Source organism: Elephas maximus, chromosome 7 (assembly GCF_024166365.1).
Source record: "Elephas maximus indicus isolate mEleMax1 chromosome 7, mEleMax1 primary haplotype, whole genome shotgun sequence".
Lineage (NCBI taxonomy): Eukaryota > Metazoa > Chordata > Mammalia > Proboscidea > Elephantidae > Elephas > Elephas maximus.
This window is the reverse complement of record NC_064825.1, coordinates 129,195,184-129,220,442: the sequence shown is the minus strand read 5'-3', so window position 1 is coordinate 129,220,442 and position 25,259 is coordinate 129,195,184. Positions and strand designations below refer to the sequence as shown.

Here is a 25,259-nt window from a genome sequence, read left to right as displayed (position 1 = left end):
CATTACTGGGTCAGCGCTTCCTTCGAACTCCCCCCATCCCCGCCCTCAATTTCCTCCACTAGGAATGCTTTTTTCTGCTTCAACAGTTTAATACAATTTTACTCCTCCCTTTTTTAGGCCTGGCTCAATTGCCACCTATTGCGTGAAGTCTCCCACATTCCTTCCCCTCCTCAATCAGTCTTGAAGCCCCCAGCCCATTAGCACCTCAGGTGGCACACCAGCAGGACAACAGCAGCCTGCAACTTCTCTCTTCACAGTGCTCAGCACACCCAACAGGCCTGGTCTAGCCTGTCAGGAAGACTTCTCCGGGCCAGGGAACTAGAACCTGGAGAAAGCAAGACCCTCTCCACCCCCAAATCCTAAAGATTGGTGTTGCTTGAAACCACCGAGAAGTTCACAGACTCAGGCTAATATGGATTTTGAGCAGCGGCGGCAGGCAAAGGGCTCAGCTCTTCATCTAGCCACAAGGTCTAATGGAAGGCTTGACCTGGCCTACTTCCCAAGCCCACTGTACTTCTCTAGCCCAGCCAGGGGACTAAGCTGGCTATTTTTACTCCCCAAGGACAAAGCAGTAAGGTCAACCTAGACCTAGAGGTACTTCCTCTGGAGCCTTCCAGCAGCATGGCTTTGGTCTTATCGGTTGATCCAGATACGTGCCCCTGGTCACTGGGGTAGCCCCTGTGGTTGTAGAAAGAGGCTGTTTTTGTCCTTTTGCAGAAGAGGACTAAAGGAGATATGGAAGGACCAGCAGTGTTACATATTCATCTCTTTCCTTGGGAAACAGCTTTATTTACAAAACAGGTCTAAGATAAGAACATGAAATGATGAGCTCTTGAAAAATGCAGGAGAGCTGGCTCTTGGGGACCCATGTGTAAAGCCCAGACGTCCAGACAGAGGGCCTGAAGGAGAGTTGAGTGTGTGAGGAGGACCTAAAATTTGAACTCCTTGTATTTCTTGCTGCCCCCGCGGCTGTCCTGGGGCTGAGCTTTCCGTTTCTTTTGCTGTAAGAGAAAAAGAGAAATAGGTTACAATGGATTAAACCACCTCTCCCCTACCATTTAAAAAAAAAAAGAGAGAGAGAGTGGACACCTGTCAGACAGACAGGTCTGTGGGGAAGCATTGAAACTGGCCTCTGTTCTTACCTCCATCTCAGACTTGGATGAGTTCCTTCCCTACCCCGTGCAGGAGTTTCACCTTTCTTAAAACAGCTCACCCAGGATCTCCAAGGGTTCCACCACTAATGAAGCTCAGGGCAAAGGCACTGAGTCCACCCTTGCTCTCACCACTAGAGGGCGCCACTCCACTGAAAAAGGCAGGGCCTGGTCCCTGGCTCTTACACAGGCCAGTTCCCACAGCGTGAACTCCTACCTTCTGTTTGGCAGCATGCTCAGCCACCATGTCACTGAAGTCTTCTTTCTCCACTTGTGCCTGCTGCTCTCGCACATGCTCCTCATACTTCTGGGTCATGGCCATGGGATCCAACTCCAACTCTTCGGGGGCCAGGGCCACCTCCACACCTTGCAGCTCAGGGGCCGGGCCCTTCCGGCTCATCACCTGAAAGAGAGATCAGGGCCTTGTCAACTCTGAAGAGACGACCAGAAGCCCTAGCTCCTGCCGTCTTTCCCAGCCCTCGTGCTGTATCCTCCAAGTACTCACCGTAGACATGTCATAGATGTGGGTCGATCCCATCATGGCTCCCCCGACAGTGGCCGTTCTCTTCTCTGGTAACACAGTGAACAGCTGAGGTGTCTCACTTCTGCAAAGGACGATAGAATCAAGTCCAAAAAGGAAGGGTCTCCAGAAGGGGTAGCAAAAGAAAGCCAGGAAGCGCCTCTACCCATTTCCCTGGAGAGAGTCTCAGATGTCCAGAGGCAAAAATGATACCTGAACAGCCTTGCAGTTCATGGAGACCCAAGAAAGGAAAGCATTAGGTCAGGGGGATATGGGGTACTAATTTCAGAGGATATAGCCTAGAAGGGGTACACTGAACTAAGGGAACCCCTGCATCAAGTTTAGAGGAGGGATCAGAGACCAGGACTCCCACACATGAAGAAGGGCTAAAGGTCAGAGAGGCTAAAATTTCCCAAGAGCATTTTAGTACAGAGAAGCTGGCAAGAGAGAACAGACTACAGCAGTTGCTGCTCCAAAGTTGTGTCCGGAGCTCTAACATGCAGAACTCAAACTTCCAGCCTTTCCAAAAGCACAAGAGCCAGTCTCATTACCTACTTTGAACCATAGATTCGGAACACAAGAGGTAATCTACCACTGTCATCCGAGACCATGTCTTCCTCCCACCTCTCCCCCTGGAAGGGGGGACAATTTATTCTCCACACAGCAGCCAGAGTGAACACCTTAAAACATAGTTCAGATCCTGTCACTCCATTACTGACAACGTTCTGAGGCTTCTGACCAATGTTGGAATAAAATCCAAACTCCTCGCCATGACCTAAAAGGTTCATCAGAACCTGGTCCCTTACCCAACTCCTGCTCACTCTACTCTAGCACAGCACCCCTCTTCTTTTTCTTCCTTGACTATACAAACCTTGAGACTTCTGTTTCCAGACAAGAAGGAATAACAGGCAGCAGATTCACCCCCCCCCTTGCCTAAAACAACAAAAAAACGGACAAAATATATGATGCAGTGATTTTAATGACACTGGACGTTGGCAACAAAGACCAATGATCCCTGAGAGATGGGCAATAAATAAGGTGAACTCTTCAAGTGCCCCAGCTCACTACACTGAGTTTCTAGCTGCAAAACAAGAAGAACCCACATAGAGCCCAGAGGATTCCATGAGTTGAGGAGACGAAGCTGAAAGACCAAGGCATCTCAAGTTCACAGGATGGAGTACCAAAGAACAGAATGAAGCACAGAGAGAGACCTACAGAGGGCCTTTCCCAAGTACTGAACTGAGTACTGATCGGCAGATGCGTCTGAGGCTACCAAGGCCAGGGAAAGAACCACCCAAAAGGATTTGCAGTAACACTGCTTGGTGCTCACTCAGGACTGGGAATAGTGCCTATTTCCACAACCCAGACTGAAAATCCCCGTGATTCACAGGGTACTGGGTACAGTACACGGAAGGGTCTTGTGTGTCAACTGTGGGGAAGACTGAATACTGCTTCAGTCCTGCCCTAATGACTCTTAAAAGCAACACCTGAAAGGATCAAACTGTTTTCAAGTACCTTAACTGTGTCCCTGAATAAAACCGAAGACTTAGGGGAATACAAAAATATCTTGGACTCCAACGAAGTAAATTTTCAATGCCTGGCATTCAATCAAAAATTACCAGGCATGCACAGAAGCAGGAAAATACAATCTATAATGAGAATAATCAATTAATTGAAACCAACCCAGAATTGACGCCAATGTTAGAATTAGCAGACAACTGCATTAAAACAGTTATCGTACCTAAATTCCATACGTTCAAAAAGTTACGCAGAGACGCAGGTGTTTAAAAGACACAAATCAAACTTCTAGAAATAAAAACTACATTGGATGAGATTAATTCCAGATTAGAAATTGCCAAAGATGAGCAAACTTGAAGACACAGCAACAAAAACTTCTTAAAGTGAAACAGAAAATTAAAATTTAAAAATTGCAATAGGACAACTTCAAGAGACCTAATACATGTGTAATTGGATCTCCCAAAGGAGAGGAGAGAGAGAAGGAACAAAAAAGACATTTGAAAAATAACAGCCAAAAATTTTCCTAAATTTATGAAAACTATAAACCCACCCATCCAAGATGCTCAACAAATGCCAAGCATGAGAAACATGAAGAAAACTACACCGAGGCACATTATAATCAAATTGTAAAACCAGTAATACAAAGAAAATCTTAAAAACAGCCAGAGAAAAATGACACATTATGTAGAGGAACAAAGATAAAGATGACAGTAGACTTCTTGTCAGAAGCAATGCAAGCAAGAAGGCAGTGGAATAACATCTTTAAAGTACTGAAATTTTTCTTTCAGCCTAGAATCCTAAAACCAGCAAAAATCTTTGAAAATTGAAGTCCAAATTAAAAAAAAAAAAATTTGTAGACCACAAAAGCTGAAATGATTCACGACCAGCAGACTCACACAGTAAGAAATGTTAACACCCTTCAGGCAGAAGGAAAATGATACCAGATGAAAACCGGGATATACAGAAAGAACAGCACTGGAAATGGTAACCACATGGGCTAGTATGTGATTCTTATTATTTAAATCTCTCCAAAAGATAACAGACTGTTTAAACAAAAATCATAACCACATAGTATAGACTTTATAATATATTTAAAGTAAAATATATGAAAATAGTGCAAAGGTCGAGGTGTGAAAAATGGAAGTTACTGTTGTCAAGTTTATATTTTACTATACAAAAACAATGTACATCACTTGAAGGTAGACTGTGATAAAGATGCATACTATATACCCTGAAGAACAACTCCTGAAACAACAAAACATAAGATACAACTACAGGTCTCTACTTGTCAGGAGCAAAAAGTAAGAAGGTGCCCAAAATCACAGAGAAGAAACAAGTCTGCAAAGCTGATACCCTCCACAAGGTACGACCTCAACTACCCTGAGACCACAAGAACTAGATGGTGCCTGGCTAGATGGTGCCACTGATCAGTCTGACCAGGAGCACAATAGATGATCCCAGTTAGAATGGGAGAAAAATGGAGAATGAAAACTCATTCTTAAAAAAGGTCCAGATTGACAGAACCACCCAAAACCAAAGGAATCCCTGAGACTATCACCTTGAGATGTTCTGTAAACTTTGAACCAAAACTATCTCCTGAGATCACCTTTTAGCAGAAAAGCAGAGTGACACACAAAAGATATTACCTGTTAGATCGGTGCTCTACCGAAAAAATACCTGAGTCCAAGAGGTCAACATTTAATCCAAAGCAGAGATGAGAAGATAAGGGGCCAGGGAAACTAGAGTACTGGAAACGTAACAACCAGAACCCAATTAAAGAGAATGTTGATCCCTGATGGAGCAGGAGAGCAGTGGGATGCAGACCTCAAATTCTCATAAAAAGACCAGACTTAATGGTCTGACTGAGACTAGAAGGACCTCAGAGGTGATGGTCCCTAGACCTTCTGTGAGCCCAAGACTGGAGCCATTCCCAAAGCCAACTCTTCAGACAGGGATTGGACTAGACTATAAGACAGAAAATGATACTGGTGAGGAGTGAGCTTCCTGGCTCAAGTAGACAAATGAGACTATGCGGGCAGCTCCCGTCTGGAGGGGAGATGAGAAGACAGAGGGGGACAGAAGCTGACTGAATGGATACGGGGAATACAGGGTAGAGAGGAGTGTGCTGTCTCATTAGGAGAAGAGCAATTAGGAGTACATAGCAAGGTGTGTGTAAGTTTTTGTATGGGAGACTGACTTGATTTGTAAACGTTCACTTAAAGCAAATAAAAATTTAAAAAAAATAGAGAATGTTGATACAACGTGGACAACATAATTAATGTCGTTGATCAATTTGTGTGGAAACTCAGACAGGAACCTAACCTGCTGTGTAAACTGTCACCAAAAACACAATAAAATATTAATAAATAGCACTTGTCCCTCTCTGAAAAAAATTCACAGAACAACTTACAGTTAATAGGCCAAAAAGGAGATAAAATAGAATCATAAAACATATTTAAAAAAGCAATAAATGAACAAAGAACAGAAAGAACAAAGAAAACATTGTTCCAAAATATTAAACAGGTCAATTCACCAAGACTTAATAACCCTAAATGTTTATGTACTTAACAACAGGGAATCAAAATACATGACTATGCAAAGCCTGTGCCCGTCTCAGGGTCTTTGTACTTGCTTGCTCTTATCGTGCCCTCTCCCCCCAGATTATCACCAAGCTGGTTCCTTCTCAACATTCAGGTCTCCACTCAAAATCACCTCCTCCGTGAGGTCTTCCCAAAGGTCTTCCCACCACCCAAATCCCTCCATATCCTGTTACCACATTCCTTTGCTTCACCATCCTTATCACATCAAAAATTATTTTGTTATATTGTTACTCATCTACCTCCACTGCCTTTTGCACTACTGATTCCCCACTGCCTACAGCAGTGCTCAGTTGTTCAATAGTAGTTGTTAAAAAGTGAAAAAAAAAAAAAATTTTAAGGAACAAAAATCAACCAGTCAACCTAAGGGTCAAAGGAAAGTGAATGGTGAACATCCTCCCCTCTTGGCTCTGCGCAGTTCCCTCACCCGTCCATGGCCTCCTCAATCTTCTTCTTCCTCAGCTCGATGAGTTCAGGAGTCTCCATCCCAGCCGGCACTGATGAGAACCCTCCAGGAGTGATGAGACCACTGCGTAGAGAGAACAAACTCTGGAGTAAAGAGAAGGCCCCCAAAACCAAACACATCCCTTCAGGGGCAGGTTCTCTGTGTCCCCACCTGTCTGCAGGGGTAATAAAGCCTGTCTCATCTGGCTTGTCTTCATCGCTCTCCTCCTCTTCCTCTTCTTCTGAAGACTCTTCATCAGATGGCTCCAGTTCCCCCCAAGGGGTTCGATCAATCTCTTCCTCCTCGGTCTTGGTCTGAAAGAGATCATTCATTCAGTCAGCAAATGTTTACTGAGCAGCTATTATGTGCCAGGCACTGCTGTCCACTGAAGGATTCAACAATGTAACTTTGTAGATAAGGATGCAATAATCCCTACTCACCCAGAGCTCAGATTCTAGAGGGGAGCTTGCATCACAGCTGAGGAAACTGTAAACCCTTCTGCAGATTTTGGAACTTCAGAACACGCAGCTCCCTGATAATGAAGCTATAAACCAACTATTTCTAACCCTCATGGCCCGTAAGACCAAGCTCGTCAGTGCACAGCCCATACCTGAAATTCAGCAGCATTGGTTCCAAACACGTCACCATAGAGCGGTTTCCCAGTCTCATCCACTGGGGGCTTGCCCCAGCCACCAGCATGGTACCCAAAGGAACAGCTCTGCAAGAGGGAGCCCAAGTCAGTGCCACTCCTAAGCATCAAAAGAAACGGTGAACTTAAAGCTCAACAATTACTCAAAAGCAAAGATGAGAAGGGAACAGGGAAACTGGAGTACTGGAAATGGAACAACCAGAAGGCAATTAAAGAGAATGTTGACACATTGTGAAAAATGTAAAACTAACATGGCTGAACGATCTGTGTAGAAACCTTCAAATGGGAACCTACTTTGCTGTGTAAACTCTCCCTGAAAACATAATAAAGTATTATTAAAAAAGAAAAACACCGAATCCCTGGAGGAAATTCACACTGCAAAGTCTAGAACTAACACCTGGGAACTCTATGAATTATGATCGCAGAGTAAAATTAAATGCTTTAAAGCATTAACAAAGCAAAAGTAACAAAATCCGGAGGAAACAGGATGGATAGAAGGGAGGTAGAAAGCGTGCTAATAGCCTCATCTTTCATGGCAGAGTCCATGCTGTCTAAAACAGAAACACAACCTTTAAAAAGCAGGACTCTAACTTCTCACTGACTTCCTAACTTCGAAATGCCAGCTCTTTCAGAATCTAATTCCCTTAAGGGACGTCGATTTTTATCTGAAGTTTAATGATTCTTTTTCACCTTTCTGGCTTTGTTGTCTGTTAAATTCAAGGAAATCTGAGCATTTTTATTTTAAAATACAAATTCGATACCAATTTTGAAATAAATTTATCTCTACACGTCCACCTCTCTCTGTATATATATAAATACACAAATACCATATGTCTTCACCATAACACGTGTTATACATTTTTTTGCCAACCACTCAACTTCCCCGAGCATTTTCGTAAGCGCATTATGCCAATTTTTTTTACACGTTGCTGACTTCAACTGACACTAAGAAGACATACTTAAACTATGAAATAAGCAGACCTAACCTCATGGTTTCACTTAAGATGATCTGATAAGGTTTTCACATTCAACTGTTACACTGATGCGCTGTAATTATCAACTTAAATTAACAGAGTTTTTGGTTAATTTCCAATTACCAGGGGACTACCAAACTCAATCAATGACTTCCTGACCATGGCTTATACCTCTATTATGCAATTATAATCAAAATTAACATTTTCAGACTATTTTTATGCATATGAGCAGGAAATCAGAAAAAAATGAACAGGATGAAAGAAATGAACAGAATAATGATTTACATGGAAATGGGTGGATGGGTGAATGAGGCCAAAATTCACTTCTGGAAGTGTCACCAGACACGCATGGTATATGTGTGGGAGCGTTACGACAGAACTGTTTTGCTTAATTTCATCATGTCTGCACATTATGTGTGTATGGGTGCGCTATTTATGTAAAAAAAATTTGCAAAGAATACAGCCCACGTATGTGTACCTGGAAACGTGCTCACCAAACGTTAAACTTGGTCATTTCTGAGTGATGAAGTTGTGAGTGATTTGTTTTCATCCTTGTATTTGTCATTTTGACTATTTATCATAAGCATGTTGGCTTTTTAGAAAACAAAAACCCTGATGCTTTTTGTTCTAAGAGACACGTGATGGAGTGAGAGAAGGAGAAAAAAAAAAACCTCCTCCAGTAAATAGCAGAAGAAGTTGAGAGAGAAAAACAAGACAGCGCTTACCTCGGGGATGGGTGAGTTCAGTCCCGGGATTTTCAGGTTGGGGTACGACGGAGGTGGTCCATATCGCTGCATGGCAATCAGCCACGGGGGAGGGACCTTATGGGCATTCTGCAGAGGAAAGAACAGGATACCATCTCCCCAGCCCCATCCCTGTGTCTCCTGCCACCCCAGCACGCCCCCTTCTGCTGCTTTCCCAACTGCTAGCTGACACTCACTGGTCCCACTGGCATCCCCAAGGAGATCCTCAGCTCATCAGACAGGTCTCCTGGCTTCTTCTCCTTCAGCCGGGTCTCAAACTCTTTCCCCTGAGGAACAAGCACAGTAGGCTGCATTGTGGACACCAGACACTCACAAGGAGCCCAATGGCAAGAGGACATGCGAACAAAAATGAGAAGTCCTACCCACATCAGATACAAAATCCCATTGAGGGCTACCTGGTTCCCACTCTGATTGCCATCGCTCCTTTCCCTGGCTAGAACAGGGGAAGGAATAATGGCAGGAAAGAGGAGGAAACGCATGGCTCCCAGCACTGTCATTAAGCCTCCGTGGAAACACAGCCAAATCTTGGGACCTGCTTTCTCATCTGTGAAATGAGGGCATTCGGCAGGATGCTCTTTAAGATCCTTCCACCTTGAAAAGTCCGTGAGACCACGATGATAAGATTTCAAGGGTCAGAAAAAAAACTGAAATGTGTTTCCCACTCCAACATTAAATGTTTCCTGAAAGCATCTGCGACTTGGCCTCTCTGTCCCTAAACCACCCACCGTAACCAATCACCACTTCAGATAAGCTCTGCATCTCTCCTCCCAAAACCATCTCATTTTAAAATCTCAAATTCCTCCCATCTGAGGGGACTTACTGGCAGTCCTAAGGGGGAGAGGCCATTGCACCAGCTTCAAAGGCCCTCTGACCACAAATCACAAAGGCCCAGCCCTGCCTCCTCTCCCCAGCCCCACTCTTGAACTGAACCGAACCTCGTAGTATAGGTCCCCGTGGATGGTCAACTTCGGCTTGGTCTGCCACTTGAAGAAGGCGTCATGCAGTTTCTGGTAGTCAATGTCAATCTTCCCCATCTTGGGCCGGACCTTCTCTCGCATTTTTGACTTCATGGTCTTCTGTTCCTCCTGTGGAAATCAGAAGGCATGCCATACAAGGTATTCAGCAAGTTCAACTCTTAAGAGTCTTCGAAAGCAATAAAGTTCATTTATCTTATTAAGACGTTCACCGAAATCCTTTCTGCTAAAACGCCTCAACATTACATAACACCTGTTGACTAAGACAGGCTTATTACACGAAGTCAGGCTCAGCTACGTGTGTCCAAAAAGCTATCTGATCAAGAGACTGGTAATACTAGTTGCCTCTGGAGAGAGATGGGTGACTAAAGTATACCTGGGAGGCAGAGTTTTCACCTGGTACGCTTTTGTACCTTCTGAATTTTTGTGCCACATGTATTACCTATTCAAAATATCTAATTAACAATTTAAGAAGTTATACAACCACCATGACTCTCTAAACACAAAGTGCGTCAGGCTCACGTTACACCAGCTGCTGTCAAGGTGATTCTTACTCATAGCAATCCCATGTGTGTCAGGGTAGAACTGTGCTCCACAGGGTTTTCAATTACTGATTTTTCAGAATTAGACTGCCAGGCCTTTCTCCTAAGGCACCTCTGGGTGGACTCAAACTTCCAACCTTTCAGTTAGCAGCCAAGCACATGAACCGTACACGCAACCCAGGGACAGGCTGACAGCAGGGGCAGAGACAGACATTCACAGCTGAAAGCAGACCGTAAGGAAAGGTGTCACAGGTGCAGAGCAAAGTGAGCTGGCAAAGTGAGGCGGAGGGAGGAAGAGACAAGGAGGAAAACGGAGCTGCTCAGAAGCAGAAGGCTCAGTGTATGGCAGGAGAGCACACCCTGAACATAGACATGAGGTCTGCCTTTCAGGTGATGCTGTCCCATCCCTGCCCTTCTTGCCACGTGTCACGTGTCGTGCTGACTTCTAAGCTGCAGAAAGGAAAACTTAAGACGACTGGCAGCAGGTGTCTTTTTGGAGGCCGCTGCTAGCAAGGCCCTGGGCCCCCAGGGCAGCGTGAGCACCACTGGCCTCACCTTTTCCTGCAGGGCCTCCCTCATCTCCTGGATGCCCGTGCGCTTGATGAAGTCCGGCAGCTCGAAGGGGGGCTTCTCAATGCCCCGCTTGCCCTGCAGGTACTTGCGCTTAAAACACCAGTGGCGCGGCACGGGCACGGAGTTCCGCGTGGCCTTAAGATGAACCAAGAGCTTGGGGTCCTGTGCCGTCACATCATGCATTTCCACAACATCAGGCCGAGCCACCAGCTGGAAAACAGACAGCCACGTGCCTCTAGAACCCCACCTTCTCACATCTAGAGCTGCCTTTGCACCCTCAAAGGAGCCACACCCAAGTCACCCAAGTCTGTTTCGATGCTTCCCGACCACCCCACAAAGCAAAACTCTCCTTGCAGGCTTCAATGAGATCCTCTCAAAGCCTCGCAGGCTCCTCACAGGGTCCCTCAGCCCAGCTCCAGGGCCCCGCTGGGTCAGCTCCGGCCTCACCTGCTTGAGCTCCGCCACTGTGAAGCGATTCATTCGGCGCAACTTCTTCTTGGACAGCTTGGGGGCTTCTGGCTTCTTTTCCTAAAATGGTAACAATCCTCTCTTTTAAGCAGGACTCTCATGTCAATCAAACCACCCCAGCCCACACCAAAACTGCAGCCACCAAAAGGAGCCTCCCCTGCAAGGCTTCACCATGGTCCCTCACTGGATGCATCTCAGGCACCTGTCTGCCCCCACAGTCCAGGCTTCCCAGCAGGAGGGTGTGGCCTCACCTGCTCGTCATCACTGCTATCATCATCACTGTCCTTGTGCTCTTCCTCAAAGCCCTTCTTCTTGGGGGCCGTGGAATTCTCCAGTTTGTCAAGTTTCTCTGGCTCCTTTTCTTTCTCCTTCTTCACATCATCGGTGAGCTGAGGAGAAGGCAGACAACTTGAAACCCCAGTCCTCAGTGCCCCGCCCTAGTTTCTGAACGCTGTGTTAAAAAATGCCCTCCTTAGCTGGCAAAATGGACACGCAAAGAGAGAGTGGAGGCTGGGAGTGGGTTGTCTCATTAGGGGGAGAGCAATTGGAAGTGTGGAGCAAGGTATATATAAGTTTTTGTGTGAGAGACCGATTTGATTTCTAAACTTTCGCTTGAATCACAATAAAAAAAAAAAAAGCCCTCCTTCAAAAAAAAAGGACCAGGCTTGCGGATCTGACAGAGACTGGAGAAACCCCGAGAGAATGGCCTCCATCCATTCACCTTTTTAATTCAGTACTGAAGTCACTCCCGAGGTTCACCCTTCAACCAAAGATTAAGCAGGTTTTATGAGGCAAACAACAACACGTAAAGAATGTGCTTCGTAGTTCAGTCATGTATATTAGACTAAATGGGTACACCAGCAAAGACAAGAAACAAAGACAAGAAGGCAGGAAGGGACAGGAAAATTAGACAAATGGAAACAGGGAACCCGGGGTGGAGGAGGGGAGAGCGTTGACACATCACAGAGTTGGCAACCAGTGTCACAAAACAATTTGTATGTTGTTTAATGAGAAACTAATTTGCTCTGTAGACTTTCACCTAAACCACAATAAATAAAAAGAAAACGTCCTCCTAACTCCTCTCTCATGGCGTTCCTGCCTTCTCCCTCGTTAGCTTGCTCCTTTACACTGTGCTGCTCCTCATACCTTGAAAGCCTCAAAAATCCTCTTGAAGAAGATGAAATTGGGCTCATAAATTTCAGGTTCTTCTGTCACATACTCAATTTCAACATCAGCAGCTGGGGAGTCAGAGCCACGGGACCGGGCCGCATCTTTCTCTCGGTCCCCAGAGCTCTCCGACGACACCCCTCGCACCCGCTGGGGCTTTTTCTTCTTCTTTCGGTTCCGACGCTTCCGGTTTTTCTGTAAAGGCAGGGAAAACCAACCGGGTCAGAGAATCCAAGCACCAAGCCTGCCCCCAGCCCCTGACCTCCTCGCCAATTTCCCCAATAGTTCCACACTCAGCCATTCCCAAGGAGGAAATCTCGTCAAGGCGCTGAAAGAGAGGCCTCGGAGTCAGGCTCCAAGTCCCATCACTCTCAAGCTGTACCTCTGAGGAAATTATTGCACCCCTCAGAACCTCAGCTTTTGTCTATAAAGTAGATGCAAGAGTAGTACTCAGAAGTCAGAGGGACTTACAGCAGTGAAACGATAAAACGTCTGTAAAATGCTTAGGACAAGAACTAGCACAAAACGGCAGCTACCCTTTACTGAACACTTAGCACTGTGGGTATTTAAGTGCCAAGGCCGTCTCCCGACAGTCCCTCCAGACCCAGCTCCATCTCGTACCTCTTTTTTTGATACAGACACTGTGTCCTCCTCAGTCTCTGAAGCTGAATGGCCGAGAGACGAGCGAGTGTCTGTTTCCATTTCCTCTTCCTCTGTAAGGAAGGCAGTGATCAGGGTCTCCTCCCAGGGTCAGTACCCGCCACTCACACACAGTGGCCATCTCTCTAAAGTCCTCCTGAGGAAAGGGTGGAGGACCACGGCCTGGCCTCCCCCGTCTGTCACTGCAGGCCTCAGGGCACACTGATGCACTCACCCTGCTGAGAGTTCATCTCCTCCTGGCGGCTCTCCTTCAGCTGCAGGATCTTTTCCAAAGCCTGGGGGATCTTGGGGCCCACAGAGGGGTCATCCATCTGCCAGAGACAACTCAGTGAGAGGGGGCAATCACGTGCCCTTTTCCTGACTTCCACTTCTTGTTTTAGAAAGGCTGCTGGCCAGGTGATATAATTCACAGATCATGGCCAAAACCAATGGGACTCAATGAGGTTCAGCATCCCCCAGAGTGAATCCCAGAACCCTGCTCCAGAATGTTTCCCAGACCCTGCTGCCTGCCTTACCCTGAATATATTTCAACTAAGTATGGCTTCCCACCCAATCCCCAAGAAGTTAAGTTCCCCCATCTGCTCTCAGAATCCGGAGAAAAAAACCCTTCTAAATTACCTCTCTATCCCTGGGGGGAAATGGCCAGTCTCACCTCTCTGTTCTCATCTCCAGGAGGTGGTGGGGGACCACGAGGTCGGGGAACAGGGGCCCCCATGGGCAAAACTGTGGGAGTGGGGCCCACCGGGGCCGCTACTGAGAGAAGGAAGAAAGGAGACCAATGTGAGAAGAGGCAAAATGCTCATTAAGAAAATTACCTTTCCTGCTAAAAGTCAGGTAATGGTTACTCTTCAGGAGAGAGGGTGACTAGAAAGAAGCCTGAGAGGACTTCTGGGGTACTGGCAATGTTCTGGTTCTTGGTCTAGACACTGGTCGTACGGGTGGGTTAAGTTTTCGAAAATATATTACTCGTACACTTAAAATACGTGATATGTGACGTACACTTAAAAAGTGCAAAAGGTGTTTTTAATTCCCTTCTTTGCCCTTCCCTTCCATTTCCAAGGACTTACCTCGAGGACCCAGAGGAGTACGAACACCCATCTGGCCCATGTCTTGTGGGGGCCGAGGGACTGGGGTGCCCATCTTGGCAATCTCCTGCTGCCGTTCCTGCTCCAGTAACACAGCTGCCTGCAGGAGAGAAGTGGGAGTGCAGACACAGCTTGAAAATCCGTCTGGCAGGCAGCCCCTGGCAATGCTTGCTTTCAGCCTGATAACAGGCCTGAGGAGAACAATCAGGAACCACTTGGGTTCTGACATCCCCCTCCACCCCCACGCTTCCAGCCTACTGATCCAAACAGACGCACCCTCTGATCACAAAGAAAAATCCTTAGAAACACCAAGAAAAACCCTGGAACACTTCTAGTTCCCAACATAAAGCTTAATATTTAGCTAAATACTGCCTTTTATGTTTTCAAGGACAACCTTCTTCCCCAAAAAATAACATTAACTTACTTAGAAAGAATTACAAATTCTAATCATCTCTCTCTCTCTAGATAGCTACAATCCAAGCACAAAAGACAGTACTTTGTATTTCCTCATCTGTTGCTTTTTTTTTTTTAAAACACTTCCTAGGAACCCATAGGGTAACAACTGATGGCAATGTACCTTTGGGGTCTAATAACTTATTCATCATTCCCAAACACATTCATCATAACATAGACTCTAAATCCTATACATATAATTAAAATTAGCCAAAATTCCTTTCCGAGGTACCTATAACGACGTTATACAAAACTAGCAGAAATTAACAAACTTTCTAACAGGCCAGATGGTTTAGGCTTTATGGATCTCAAAACTATCACATATATATTTTTTAAACAGCCCTTTAAAAACATAAAAACCACTCCTAGCTTACAAGCCGTACAAAAATAGGCCATAGTTGCCAACCCCTGAACCAGATGAAAAAACGGAATTATTTGGGAGATGCTGGAATTTGGCTAGGGATGAGGTAACTTGCAAGGAAAACATGAACGGTGCACCTTATTTTGGGCACTACGCACTATGTGATAGCCAACGGGCTGGACGATGAGGTCAAAGGTTAGAGAGGGGCATTACCCGTTTCTGCTGCTCCAAGAGCTCATGTTCCTTCAGTGAATGATCTCCCTGCTTAAAAAAGAAAACAAGCTTCACACCAGCTCTGATAGCCCGCACTCCTGTCTAACTCCACTCTGCTTCCTGTGGTCCTCATCTGGCCTACAACACCACTCTGCTTCCTGTGGTCCTCATCCAGCCTACAACACCACTCTGCTTTCTATGGTCCTCATCCGGCCTATAACACCACTCTGCCTCCTGTGGTCCTCATCCGGCCTACAGCCTAACCCCACACACCTGTCTAACACCACTCTGCTTCCTGTGGTCCTCATCCGGCCTACAGCCTAACCCCGCACACCTGTCTAACACCACTCTGCCTCCTGTGGTCCTCATCCGGCCTACAGCCTAACCCCACACACCTGTCTGACACCACTCTGCTTCCTGTGGTCCTTATCCAGCCTACAGCCTAACCCCGCACACCTGTCTAACACCACTCTGCTTCCTGTGGTCCTCAATCGGCCTACAGCCTAACCCCACACACCTGTCTAACACAACTCTGCTTCCTGTGGTCCTCATCCGGCCTACAGCCTAACCCCGCACACCTGTCTAACACCACTCTGCCTCCTGTGGTCCTCATCCGGCCTACAGCCTAACCCCACACACCTGTCTGACACCACTCTGCTTCCTGTGGTCCTCATCCGGCCTACAGCCTAACCCCGCACACCTGTCTAACACCACTCTGCCTCCTGTGGTCCTCATCCGGCCTACAGCCTAACCCCACACACCTGTCTGACACCACTCTGCTTCCTGTGGTCCTTATCCAGCCTACAGCCTAACCCCGCACACCTGTCTAACACCACTCTGCTTCCTGTGGTCCTCAATCGGCCTACAGCCTAACCCCACACACCTGTCTAACACAACTCTGCTTCCTGTGGTCCTCATCCGGCCTACAGCCTAACCCCGCACACCTGTCTGACACCACTCTGCTTCCTGTGGTCCTCATCCGGCCTACAGCCTAACCCCACACACCTGTCTGACACCACTCTGCTTCCTGTGGTCCTCATCCGGCCTACTGCCTAACCCCACACACCTGTCTGACACCACTCTGCTTCCTGTGGTCCTCATCCGGCCTACAGCCTAACCCCGCACACCTGTCTGACACCACTCTGCTTCCTGTGGTCCTCATCCGGCCTACAGCCTAACCCCACACACCTGTCTAACACAACTCTGCTTCCTGTGGTCCTCATCCGGCCTACAGCCTAACCCCGCACACCTGTCTGACACCACTCTGCTTCCTGTGGTCCTCATCCGGCCTACAGCCTAACCCCACACACCTGTCTGACACCACTCTGCTTCCTGTGGTCCTCAATCGGCCTACAGCCTAACCCCACACACCTGTCTGACACCACTCTGCTTCCTGTGGTCCTCATCCGGCCTACAGCCTAACCCCGCACACCTGTCTGACACCACTCTGCTTCCTGTGGTCCTCATCCGGCCTACAGCCTAACCCCACACACCTGTCTGACACCACTCTGCTTCCTGTGGTCCTCATCCGGCCTACAGCCTAACCCCACACACCTGTCTGACACCACTCTGCTTCCTGTGGTCCTTATCCGGCCTACAGCCTAACCCCGCACACCTGTCTGACACCACTCTGCTTCCTGTGGTCCTCAATCGGCCTACAGCCTAACCCCACACACCTGTCTAACACAACTCTGCTTCCTGTGGTCCTCATCCGGCCTACAGCCTAACCCCACACACCTGTCTGACACCACTCTGCTTCCTGTGGTCCTCATCCGGCCTACAGCCTAACCCCGCACACCTGTCTGACACCACTCTGCTTCCTGTGGTCCTCAATCGGCCTACAGCCTAACCCCACACACCTGTCTAACACAACTCTGCTTCCTGTGGTCCTCATCCGGCCTACAGCCTAACCCCACACACCTGTCTGACACCACTCTGCTTCCTGTGGTCCTCAATCGGCCTACAGCCTAACCCCACACACCTGTCTGACACCACTCTGCTTCCTGTGGTCCTTATCCAGCCTACAGCCTAACCCCACACACCTGTCTGACACCACTCTGCTTCCTGTGGTCCTCAATCGGCCTACAGCCTAACCCCACACACCTGTCTGACACCACTCTGCTTCCTGTGGTCCTTATCCAGCCTACAGCCTAACCCCACACACCTGTCTGACACCACTCTGCTTCCTGTGGTCCTTATCCAGCCTACAGCCTAACCCCACACACCTGTCTGACACCACTCTGCTTCCTGTGGTCCTTATCCAGCCTACAGCCTAACCCCACACACCTGTCTGACACCACTCTGCTTCCTGTGGTCCTCAATCGGCCTACAGCCTAACCCCACACACCTGTCTGACACCACTCTGCTTCCTGTGGTCCTTATCCAGCCTACAGCCTAACCCCACACACCTGTCTGACACCACTCTGCTTCCTGTGGTCCTTATCCAGCCTACAGCCTAACCCCACACACCTGTCTGACACCACTCTGCTTCCTGTGGTCCTTATCCAGCCTACAGCCTAACCCCACACACCTGTCTGACACCACTCTGCTTCCTGTGGTCCTTATCCAGCCTACAGCCTAACCCCACACACCTGTCTGACACCACTCTGCTTCCTGTGGTCCTTATCCAGCCTACAGCCTAACCCCACACACCTGTCTGACACCACTCTGCTTCCTGTGGTCCTTATCCAGCCTACAGCCTAACCCCACACACCTGTCTGACACCACTCTGCTTCCTGTGGTCCTTATCCAGCCTACAGCCTAACCCCGCACACCTGTCTGACACCACTCTGCTTCCTGTGGTCCTTATCCAGCCTACAGCCTAACCCCGCACACCTGTCTAACACCACTCTGCTTCCTGTGGTCCTCAATCGGCCTACAGCCTAACCCCACACACCTGTCTAACACAACTCTGCTTCCTGTGGTCCTCATCCGGCCTACAGCCTAACCCCCCCGCACACCTGTCTGACACCACTCTGCTTCCTGTGGTCCTCATCCGGCCTACAGCCTAACCCCACACACCTGTCTGACACCACTCTGCTTCCTGTGGTCCTTATCCAGCCTACAGCCTAACCCCGCACACCTGTCTGACACCACTCTGCTTCCTGTGGTCCTTATCCAGCCTACAGCCTAACCCCGCACACCTGTCTAACACCACTCTGCTTCCTGTGGTCCTCAATCGGCCTACAGCCTAACCCCACACACCTGTCTAACACAACTCTGCTTCCTGTGGTCCTCATCCGGCCTACAGCCTAACCCCGCACACCTGTCTGACACCACTCTGCTTCCTGTGGTCCTCATCCGGCCTACAGCCTAACCCCACACACCTGTCTGACACCACTCTGCTTCCTGTGGTCCTTATCCAGCCTACAGCCTAACCCCGCACACCTGTCTGACACCACTCTGCTTCCTGTGGTCCTCATCCGGCCTACAGCCTAACCCCGCACACCTGTCTGACACCACTCTGCTTCCTGTGGTCCTTATCCAGCCTACAGCCTAACCCCGCACACCTGTCTGACACCACTCTGCTTCCTGTGGTCCTTATCCAGCCTACAGCCTAACCCCGCACACCTGTCTGACACCACTCTGCTTCCTGTGGTCCTCATCCAGCCTACAGCCTAACCCCGCACACCTGTCTAACACCACTCTGCTTCCTGTGGTCCTCAATCGGCCTACAGCCTAACCCCACACACCTGTCTAACACAACTCTGCTTCCTGTGGTCCTCATCCGGCCTACAGCCTAACCCCGCACACCTGTCTGACACCACTCTGCTTCCTGTGGTCCTCATCCGGCCTACAGCCTAACCCCACACACCTGTCTGACACCACTCTGCTTCCTGTGGTCCTTATCCGGCCTACAGCCTAACCCCGCACACCTGTCTGACACCACTCTGCTTCCTGTGGTCCTCATCCGGCCTACAGCCTAACCCCGCACACCTGTCTGACACCACTCTGCTTCCTGTGGTCCTTATCCAGCCTACAGCCTAACCCCGCACACCTGTCTGACACCACTCTGCTTCCTGTGGTCCTCATCCAGCCTACAGCCTAACCCCGCACACCTGTCTGACACCACTCTGCTTCCTGTGGTCCTCATCCGGCCTACAGCCTAACCCCGCACACCTGTGTAACACCACTCTGCTTCCTGTGGTCCTCATCCGGCCTACAGCCTAACCCCATTCCTCTGTCTAACACAACTCTGCTTCCTGTGGTCCTCATCCGGCCTACAGCCTAACCCCGCACACCTGTCTGACACCACTCTGCTTCCTGTGGTCCTCATCCGGCCTACAGCCTAACCCCACACACCTGTCTGACACCACTCTGCTTCCTGTGGTCCTCAATCGGCCTACAGCCTAACCCCACACACCTGTCTGACACCACTCTGCTTCCTGTGGTCCTCATCCGGCCTACAGCCTAACCCCGCACACCTGTCTGACACCACTCTGCTTCCTGTGGTCCTCATCCGGCCTACAGCCTAACCCCACACACCTGTCTGACACCACTCTGCTTCCTGTGGTCCTCATCCGGCCTACAGCCTAACCCCACACACCTGTCTGACACCACTCTGCTTCCTGTGGTCCTTATCCGGCCTACAGCCTAACCCCGCACACCTGTCTGACACCACTCTGCTTCCTGTGGTCCTCAATCGGCCTACAGCCTAACCCCACACACCTGTCTAACACAACTCTGCTTCCTGTGGTCCTCATCCGGCCTACAGCCTAACCCCACACACCTGTCTGACACAACTCTGCTTCCTGTGGTCCTCATCCGGCCTACAGCCTAACCCCGCACACCTGTCTGACACCACTCTGCTTCCTGTGGTCCTCAATCGGCCTACAGCCTAACCCCACACACCTGTCTAACACAACTCTGCTTCCTGTGGTCCTCATCCGGCCTACAGCCTAACCCCACACACCTGTCTGACACCACTCTGCCTCCTGTGGTCCTCAATCGGCCTACAGCCTAACCCCACACACCTGTCTGACACCACTCTGCTTCCTGTGGTCCTTATCCAGCCTACAGCCTAACCCCACACACCTGTCTGACACCACTCTGCCTCCTGTGGTCCTCAATCGGCCTACAGCCTAACCCCACACACCTGTCTGACACCACTCTGCTTCCTGTGGTCCTTATCCAGCCTACAGCCTAACCCCACACACCTGTCTGACACCACTCTGCCTCCTGTGGTCCTCATCCGGCCTACAGCCTTACCCCACACACCTGTCTGACACCACTCTGCTTCCTGTGGTCCTTATCCGGCCTACAGCCTAACCCCACACACCTGTCTGACACCACTCTGCTTCCTGTGGTCCTCATCCGGCCTACAGCCTAACCCCACACACCTGTCTGACACCACTCTGCTTCCTGTGGTCCTCATCCGGCCTACAGCCTAACCCCATTCCTCTGTCTAACACAACTCTGCTTCCTGTGGTCCTCATCCGGCCTACAGCCTAGGTTCTAAGCATTGATCCAGACCTTCCCAGAAGCCTCAGCCCTACGATCCAGCTCCCTCTAGAGCTCCACTCCCCTTTCAGGGGCCTGATTCGGCCTAGCCGCAGGCTCTCCCCTGCCCTACCTGCTTGGCACGTTCCTCCTGCTGCATCAGCAATGCTGCCTGCTGCTGTGCCAGCTTCAGCCGTTCCTCCTCAGACAGCGCCACAGGCTCACCCACACGGAGGGGAGGAGGGGGCCCCAAGTTTGGTGGGTGGGGTCCGCCTGCCATAGGAAAGCCAAGGCCAAGGCCTGGTGGAGGTGGTGGGGGTGGTGGAGGAGGTTGTAGAGGGGGGAGTCCCATGGGTGGCGGTGGCATGGGAATCCCGGAGAGCTGCGAAGAAAGTATGAGTGTAAACTAGGAAGCACTTATCTATTTATCCTACAGATATTTGCTGGGTGCTGGGATTCAAAGTCAAATAACATATTATTCTTTCTTTTTTCCCTCCTTAACACACAAGGAAGGAACCCTGGTGGCACAATGCTTAAAGTGCTCGGCTGCTAACCCACCAACTATTCCATAGGAAAAAAATATGGCAGTCTACATCTGTAAAGATTATAGCTCAGGAAACCCAACAGGGCAGTTTTATTCTGTTCTATAGGGTCGCTATAAGTTGGAGCCCACTTGACAGCAGTGAGTTTGGTTTGGTTTTGGGTTAACACACAATGAGCCCTGGTGGTGCAACAGTTAAGCACGTGGCTGCTAATGCAAAGGTTGGTGATTCAAACGCCCCAGTGGCTCTGCAAGAGAAAGACCTGGCAATCTGTTCCCGTAAGGATTACAGGCTGAAAACCCTACAGGACAGTTCTACTCTGTCACATGGGGTCAGTAAGAGTCAAAAACTGACTTGAAGGCATCTAACGACAGCAACTTTAACACGTGATTCTTGAATACAGGAAGAGGACGGCCCAGATATTAACCAAGAAAAGAAAATGTTAACTTTGGAGCATCGACAGAGAAAAACTATCAACTCTCTCTCCAAAAAAACGAATTTTGCATACAATTTCAGGAGCTTCAGGAACACGTCTGAAAGCCATCTAGGGACTCATCACCCCATCCATTGAGGTCAATGGAGCCCAGGTTGGCCACTGCTGGATCAGAAGGCACATGGAAATTGAGAGGTGAGTCTTGAATGTCAAATAGAATTTGGAGGAGCAAATGTTGGAGAAGGAGGCAGGTATCAGGACCAAGAGAGAACTGAAGGGCTCCCACTTCTGTCCACGGAGTACCTCCCTGCCCACCCTGCTAACTGCATTCCCAGTGCACTGCACATGAGAAGATGTGCCTATCCTGGGTAGAAGAGACCTTATAAAGTAGAACAACTTCCTCACCTGTGCTGACATGGGAGGGGGAGCAGCTTTGTCCCCATCATCTCTTCTGAGAACCGGCCGATTCAGCACCATGCCAGTCTGCAAAAAAAGAACGAACAACTCTAGACCAGGTCAAGAAGCACTGATCCAATAAACGACGTTCCCTCTCATTCATTCAACAAAGCTTACCCAGTGCCCGTCTGCAGGAGCTTGGAGCTCGGGCACTGGGGAGGGCCACTATGCATAAAGCTATGACAACAGAACAGGTAAAGTCAAGAACAAGCAAGAGCATGCAAAAAAGTGCAAGACCTTGCTGTGCCGGGAGCACTAAGAATGAAGACCGAGCCGTGATGTCTTGAAGGCTGCCTTGAGAAGCCTGGTCTATCCTGACGTCCCTCCGCTGGCACTTACCTGGCGGGTGTAGGTCTGCAGCCGCTCCACCAGCTCCTCGCGACTCCCTGCGTGGCAAACACAGAGTCAGTGATCAATGCTGGGTCGGAGTGGGCTAGGTCCGGCCGACCCGGCCAGGGCGGGCCCTATTAGCCCGCCTCCGCCCCCTGCCCCCGAGTCTCCGAGGTAACAAGGCTCCGCTTCTCTGCAGGCCCATGTAGTCCCCTCTTGACCTTCCGCGCTCCTCACCCTGGATCGGCGCTCCAATCTCTGCCAACTTAGCCTGAAGCTCCTGGGCAGCCCAGGCACCATAGTGCCCTGGGGGTGGCGGCGGCGGCAGCTGTAGCTCCCCTTTGGGAGGCTCGGGATGCTCGGTCGCCATCTTAGCCGCAGGAAGGCGCGCGACCAACCCGGATGCCAGGGCCAGCTCCGGGCCCACTTCCCGGAACTTCCGGGGACGACGTCCAGCAGCCCGCCCGCGGATTGGAGGGCTGTTCGGCTAGAGGGCCACCCCGGACCAACGGCCGGGAAACGTGATTCGCCAACAGACGCGCCCTTTATCCAGTGGTCCGCAGATGGCCTGGTCGCGAAGCCTTCTGGGAGTTGTAGTACGCAGCTGACGGTCACTGCGGGTCCAGCGCCAGGAATACAGTGCCCATTACAGCTCCGGGAAACCCTACGGGCGGACGTTGCTGCGGCCAAAGCTGTCTAGTTGGAAGGACGCTTTCTGCGTCTCGCCTGCCCGAGCGCGGACTATCAGCCTTCCGGCCCGACTCCCTGAATAGGCGTGAGAGCCGGGACGCTCGTGTTTCCAGGGACGCCCGAGAGGCCCTTTCCCCCGGTGGCCGAACGTTGCGGGCGCCAAGCGGGAGGCTGGAGCCGATGCCTGTGATAAAACAGTGTCTGATTGTCTGCCCGCCCGCCCCCGGCCCAGACATGGATGAATGGGCTGTAAGGGGATCGGAGCCGGGAGAGGAGCGGGCCCGCCCGGGCTGAGCTCCAACTCCCGACCTGGGGGAAGGGCAACACTAAAGCCCCATTTCCACCTTCCGGGCCGGCTCAAGTGTCTCCTCCGTTAAGCCTTCTCCCGCTTTCCTATTCTTGGAGCTCTCATAACACGTTCAAACCTCTACTGTTTGTTTTTTGCCCTTCTCTCCACACTCACCTCCATCCCCAAGAACGTGAGCAGGTACCTGGTCATTTTGCTGTCTGGCATGCGGCATCTGGGATCCAAGAAGCACTCAATAAAGATGAGTGCAAAAGAGTAAATGAAGCAATCTTAATGGTGGCAAGATTTACATCTTCCTTAGTCTAAACTGGAAACCCTGGTGGCTTAGTGGTTAAGTGCTACAGCTGCTAACCAAAAAAGGTTGGTAGTTCAAATCCACCAGGCGCTCCTTGGAAGCTCTATGGGGCAGTTCTACTCTGTCCTATAGAGTCGCTATGAGTTGGAATCAACTCGAGGGCAGCGGCTTTGGTTTTGGTTGTAGTCCAAACTCAGGACCTCTGCTTCTCTGAGCCCCTCCAGCCCAGTGGCAGGCGACCCCGTTCTCCTCCACCCCCCCCCCACCCCACCCAACCCCCAGGGCCTGCCAGGGGCATGGACAGGTGCTTTTACCTGTCTGGCTACCGCGCGTCTCCCTCCTCCCATCAATCTCTCCTTCCCACATCTGCCACTAGTTCTGAGGTCCCTCTCCCATCCTGACTGCCAGGCTCACTGCGTGCGTGTGTGTGTGTGTGTGTGTGTGTGTGTTTAGTTGGGGGGCACTCAGGTAAAATGGTCTTATTTACTACCCCCACCTAGGGGCGGATTATCCAATAGGCAAGGTAAGCACACATTTTTTCATCACATCAAAGACTCTGCTTCTAGGTATGGCTGGCATCTGTCGCTCTCCCAATCCCACAGCACCTTCCTACAAAATCAAAGCCTCTTTTCAAAGTTACAATCCTTGACAACCAGATGACCTAGTAAACAAGGTAAGCACAGGCTTACTTGTGCTTACTAATCTGTAGTGAACAATTTCACATGGGTTTCACATCTTTGAAACTTCAAATGATCTGGTAATCTGCCTGTTGGATAACCCACCCCTGTCCCCACCACACACACACTGCCTTCAGATCTTCTCTCTGTCTGGCTCCATTTCACCAACTGCCCCCAACAGCAAAGTAGCTGGGAACAGAGAAAGAATGCGGCCCCAGGTCTAGGGGAGGTGAGGTCTAGGAAAAATAGGGAATAGGACTGAGCCAGGAAGTTCCTTTCACTCCTGCCCAAACCCCTTCCATCATGACCACCATCCCAGTTGCCAGCTGCCACTCCCAGAAAGACAGCATAGAAGAAAGAACAGTGGTGCCCTCCCCTCCAGCTCGTCAGCCCACTCAGGCAGAACCACTTTGGACCCAAAGGAAGACTCTTTCTGCTTCTGAAACCTGAGAGCCCCAGCAGGTCATCTGAGGCTGGAGGCCCTCAGGTGCCCCAACCTGCTGGGGGAGGGGTCACTGTCTGAGCAGTCTAGGGTAAAGACTGACTGGTGAGGAGGCAATGTAGCCAGGGCCAGAAAGGGACACACCAAGCAGGGCCTCATTTCAGCACAACAGCCCTGGGAGGCAGGCGGGGTAGGACTACCCGCTCCCTCCCCCTGGCTCCATTGTGCAAAAGGGAAGCTTGATGGGCAGAGAGAAGCTGACAGGCCCAAAGGGCTGAACTGCGACCACAAGCAGCTCTCCTGATGCTGAAAGTCCCCATTCCCTTCTGCTCCTCAACACCCACCAATTACCTGAGTTGGCTTGGAATGGGGGTATCCAGCCCAATTAGTCCCAGCTTTGATTGGCTGCCCCAGCACCCCTGCCACGCCAGCCCACAGGAAAGGAGAAAGCAGGGGTCCCTCCCAGAACAGAATGAAGGGCTCTTGACAACTGGCCTGGTTTGGGGGAGGTACTGCTGCCCAACTCCCAGGTGG

At 50.0% G+C, this 25,259-nt stretch overlaps 1 protein-coding gene across 3 annotated transcripts; it reads right to left on the bottom strand.

The window, feature by feature from the left end:
* Window positions 1–760: 760 nt before the first annotated feature.
* On the bottom strand, window positions 761–22,733 carry SF3B2 (splicing factor 3b subunit 2). 3 transcript variants are annotated; one of them, XM_049892542.1, is made up of 22 exons: window positions 22,552–22,733; window positions 22,324–22,370; window positions 21,934–22,011; window positions 20,687–20,935; window positions 15,115–15,162; window positions 14,070–14,187; window positions 13,655–13,755; window positions 13,217–13,313; window positions 12,964–13,055; window positions 12,322–12,537; window positions 11,427–11,564; window positions 11,155–11,235; window positions 10,690–10,917; window positions 9,554–9,703; window positions 8,795–8,884; window positions 8,580–8,687; window positions 6,842–6,949; window positions 6,403–6,545; window positions 6,214–6,315; window positions 1,657–1,756; window positions 1,369–1,554; window positions 761–1,001 (listed from the first exon to the last, which is right to left on the bottom strand). In XM_049892542.1, exons 1-22 carry the CDS (start codon window positions 22,682–22,684, stop codon window positions 930–932), a joined length of 2,685 nt encoding a protein of 894 aa, XP_049748499.1. In that variant the 5' UTR covers window positions 22,685–22,733; the 3' UTR covers window positions 761–929. The 3 variants fall into 3 exon arrangements, with proteins under 3 accessions (XP_049748499.1, XP_049748498.1, XP_049748500.1); XM_049892541.1 differs by having other exon boundaries at window positions 15,115–15,165; window positions 22,552–22,732; XM_049892543.1 differs by lacking the exon at window positions 15,115–15,162.
* Between the last annotated feature and the right edge of the window lie 2,526 nt (window positions 22,734–25,259).

Bases quoted from the DNA above. Each gene is read 5' to 3' on its own strand.
- SF3B2 (XM_049892541.1), bottom strand. From the start codon at position 22,684: ATGGCGACCGAGCATCCCGAGCCTCCCAAAGGGGAGCTACAGCTGCCG. The intron at 9,704-10,689 runs GTGAGGCCAGTG...TGATTTCCACAG, and splicing joins GGGAGGCCCTGCAGGAAAAG to GAGGAACAGAAGACCATGAA. The intron at 6,950-8,579 runs GTAAGCGCTGTC...TCCCTCTTGCAG, and splicing joins TGAACTCACCCATCCCCGAG to AGCTGTTCCTTTGGGTACCA.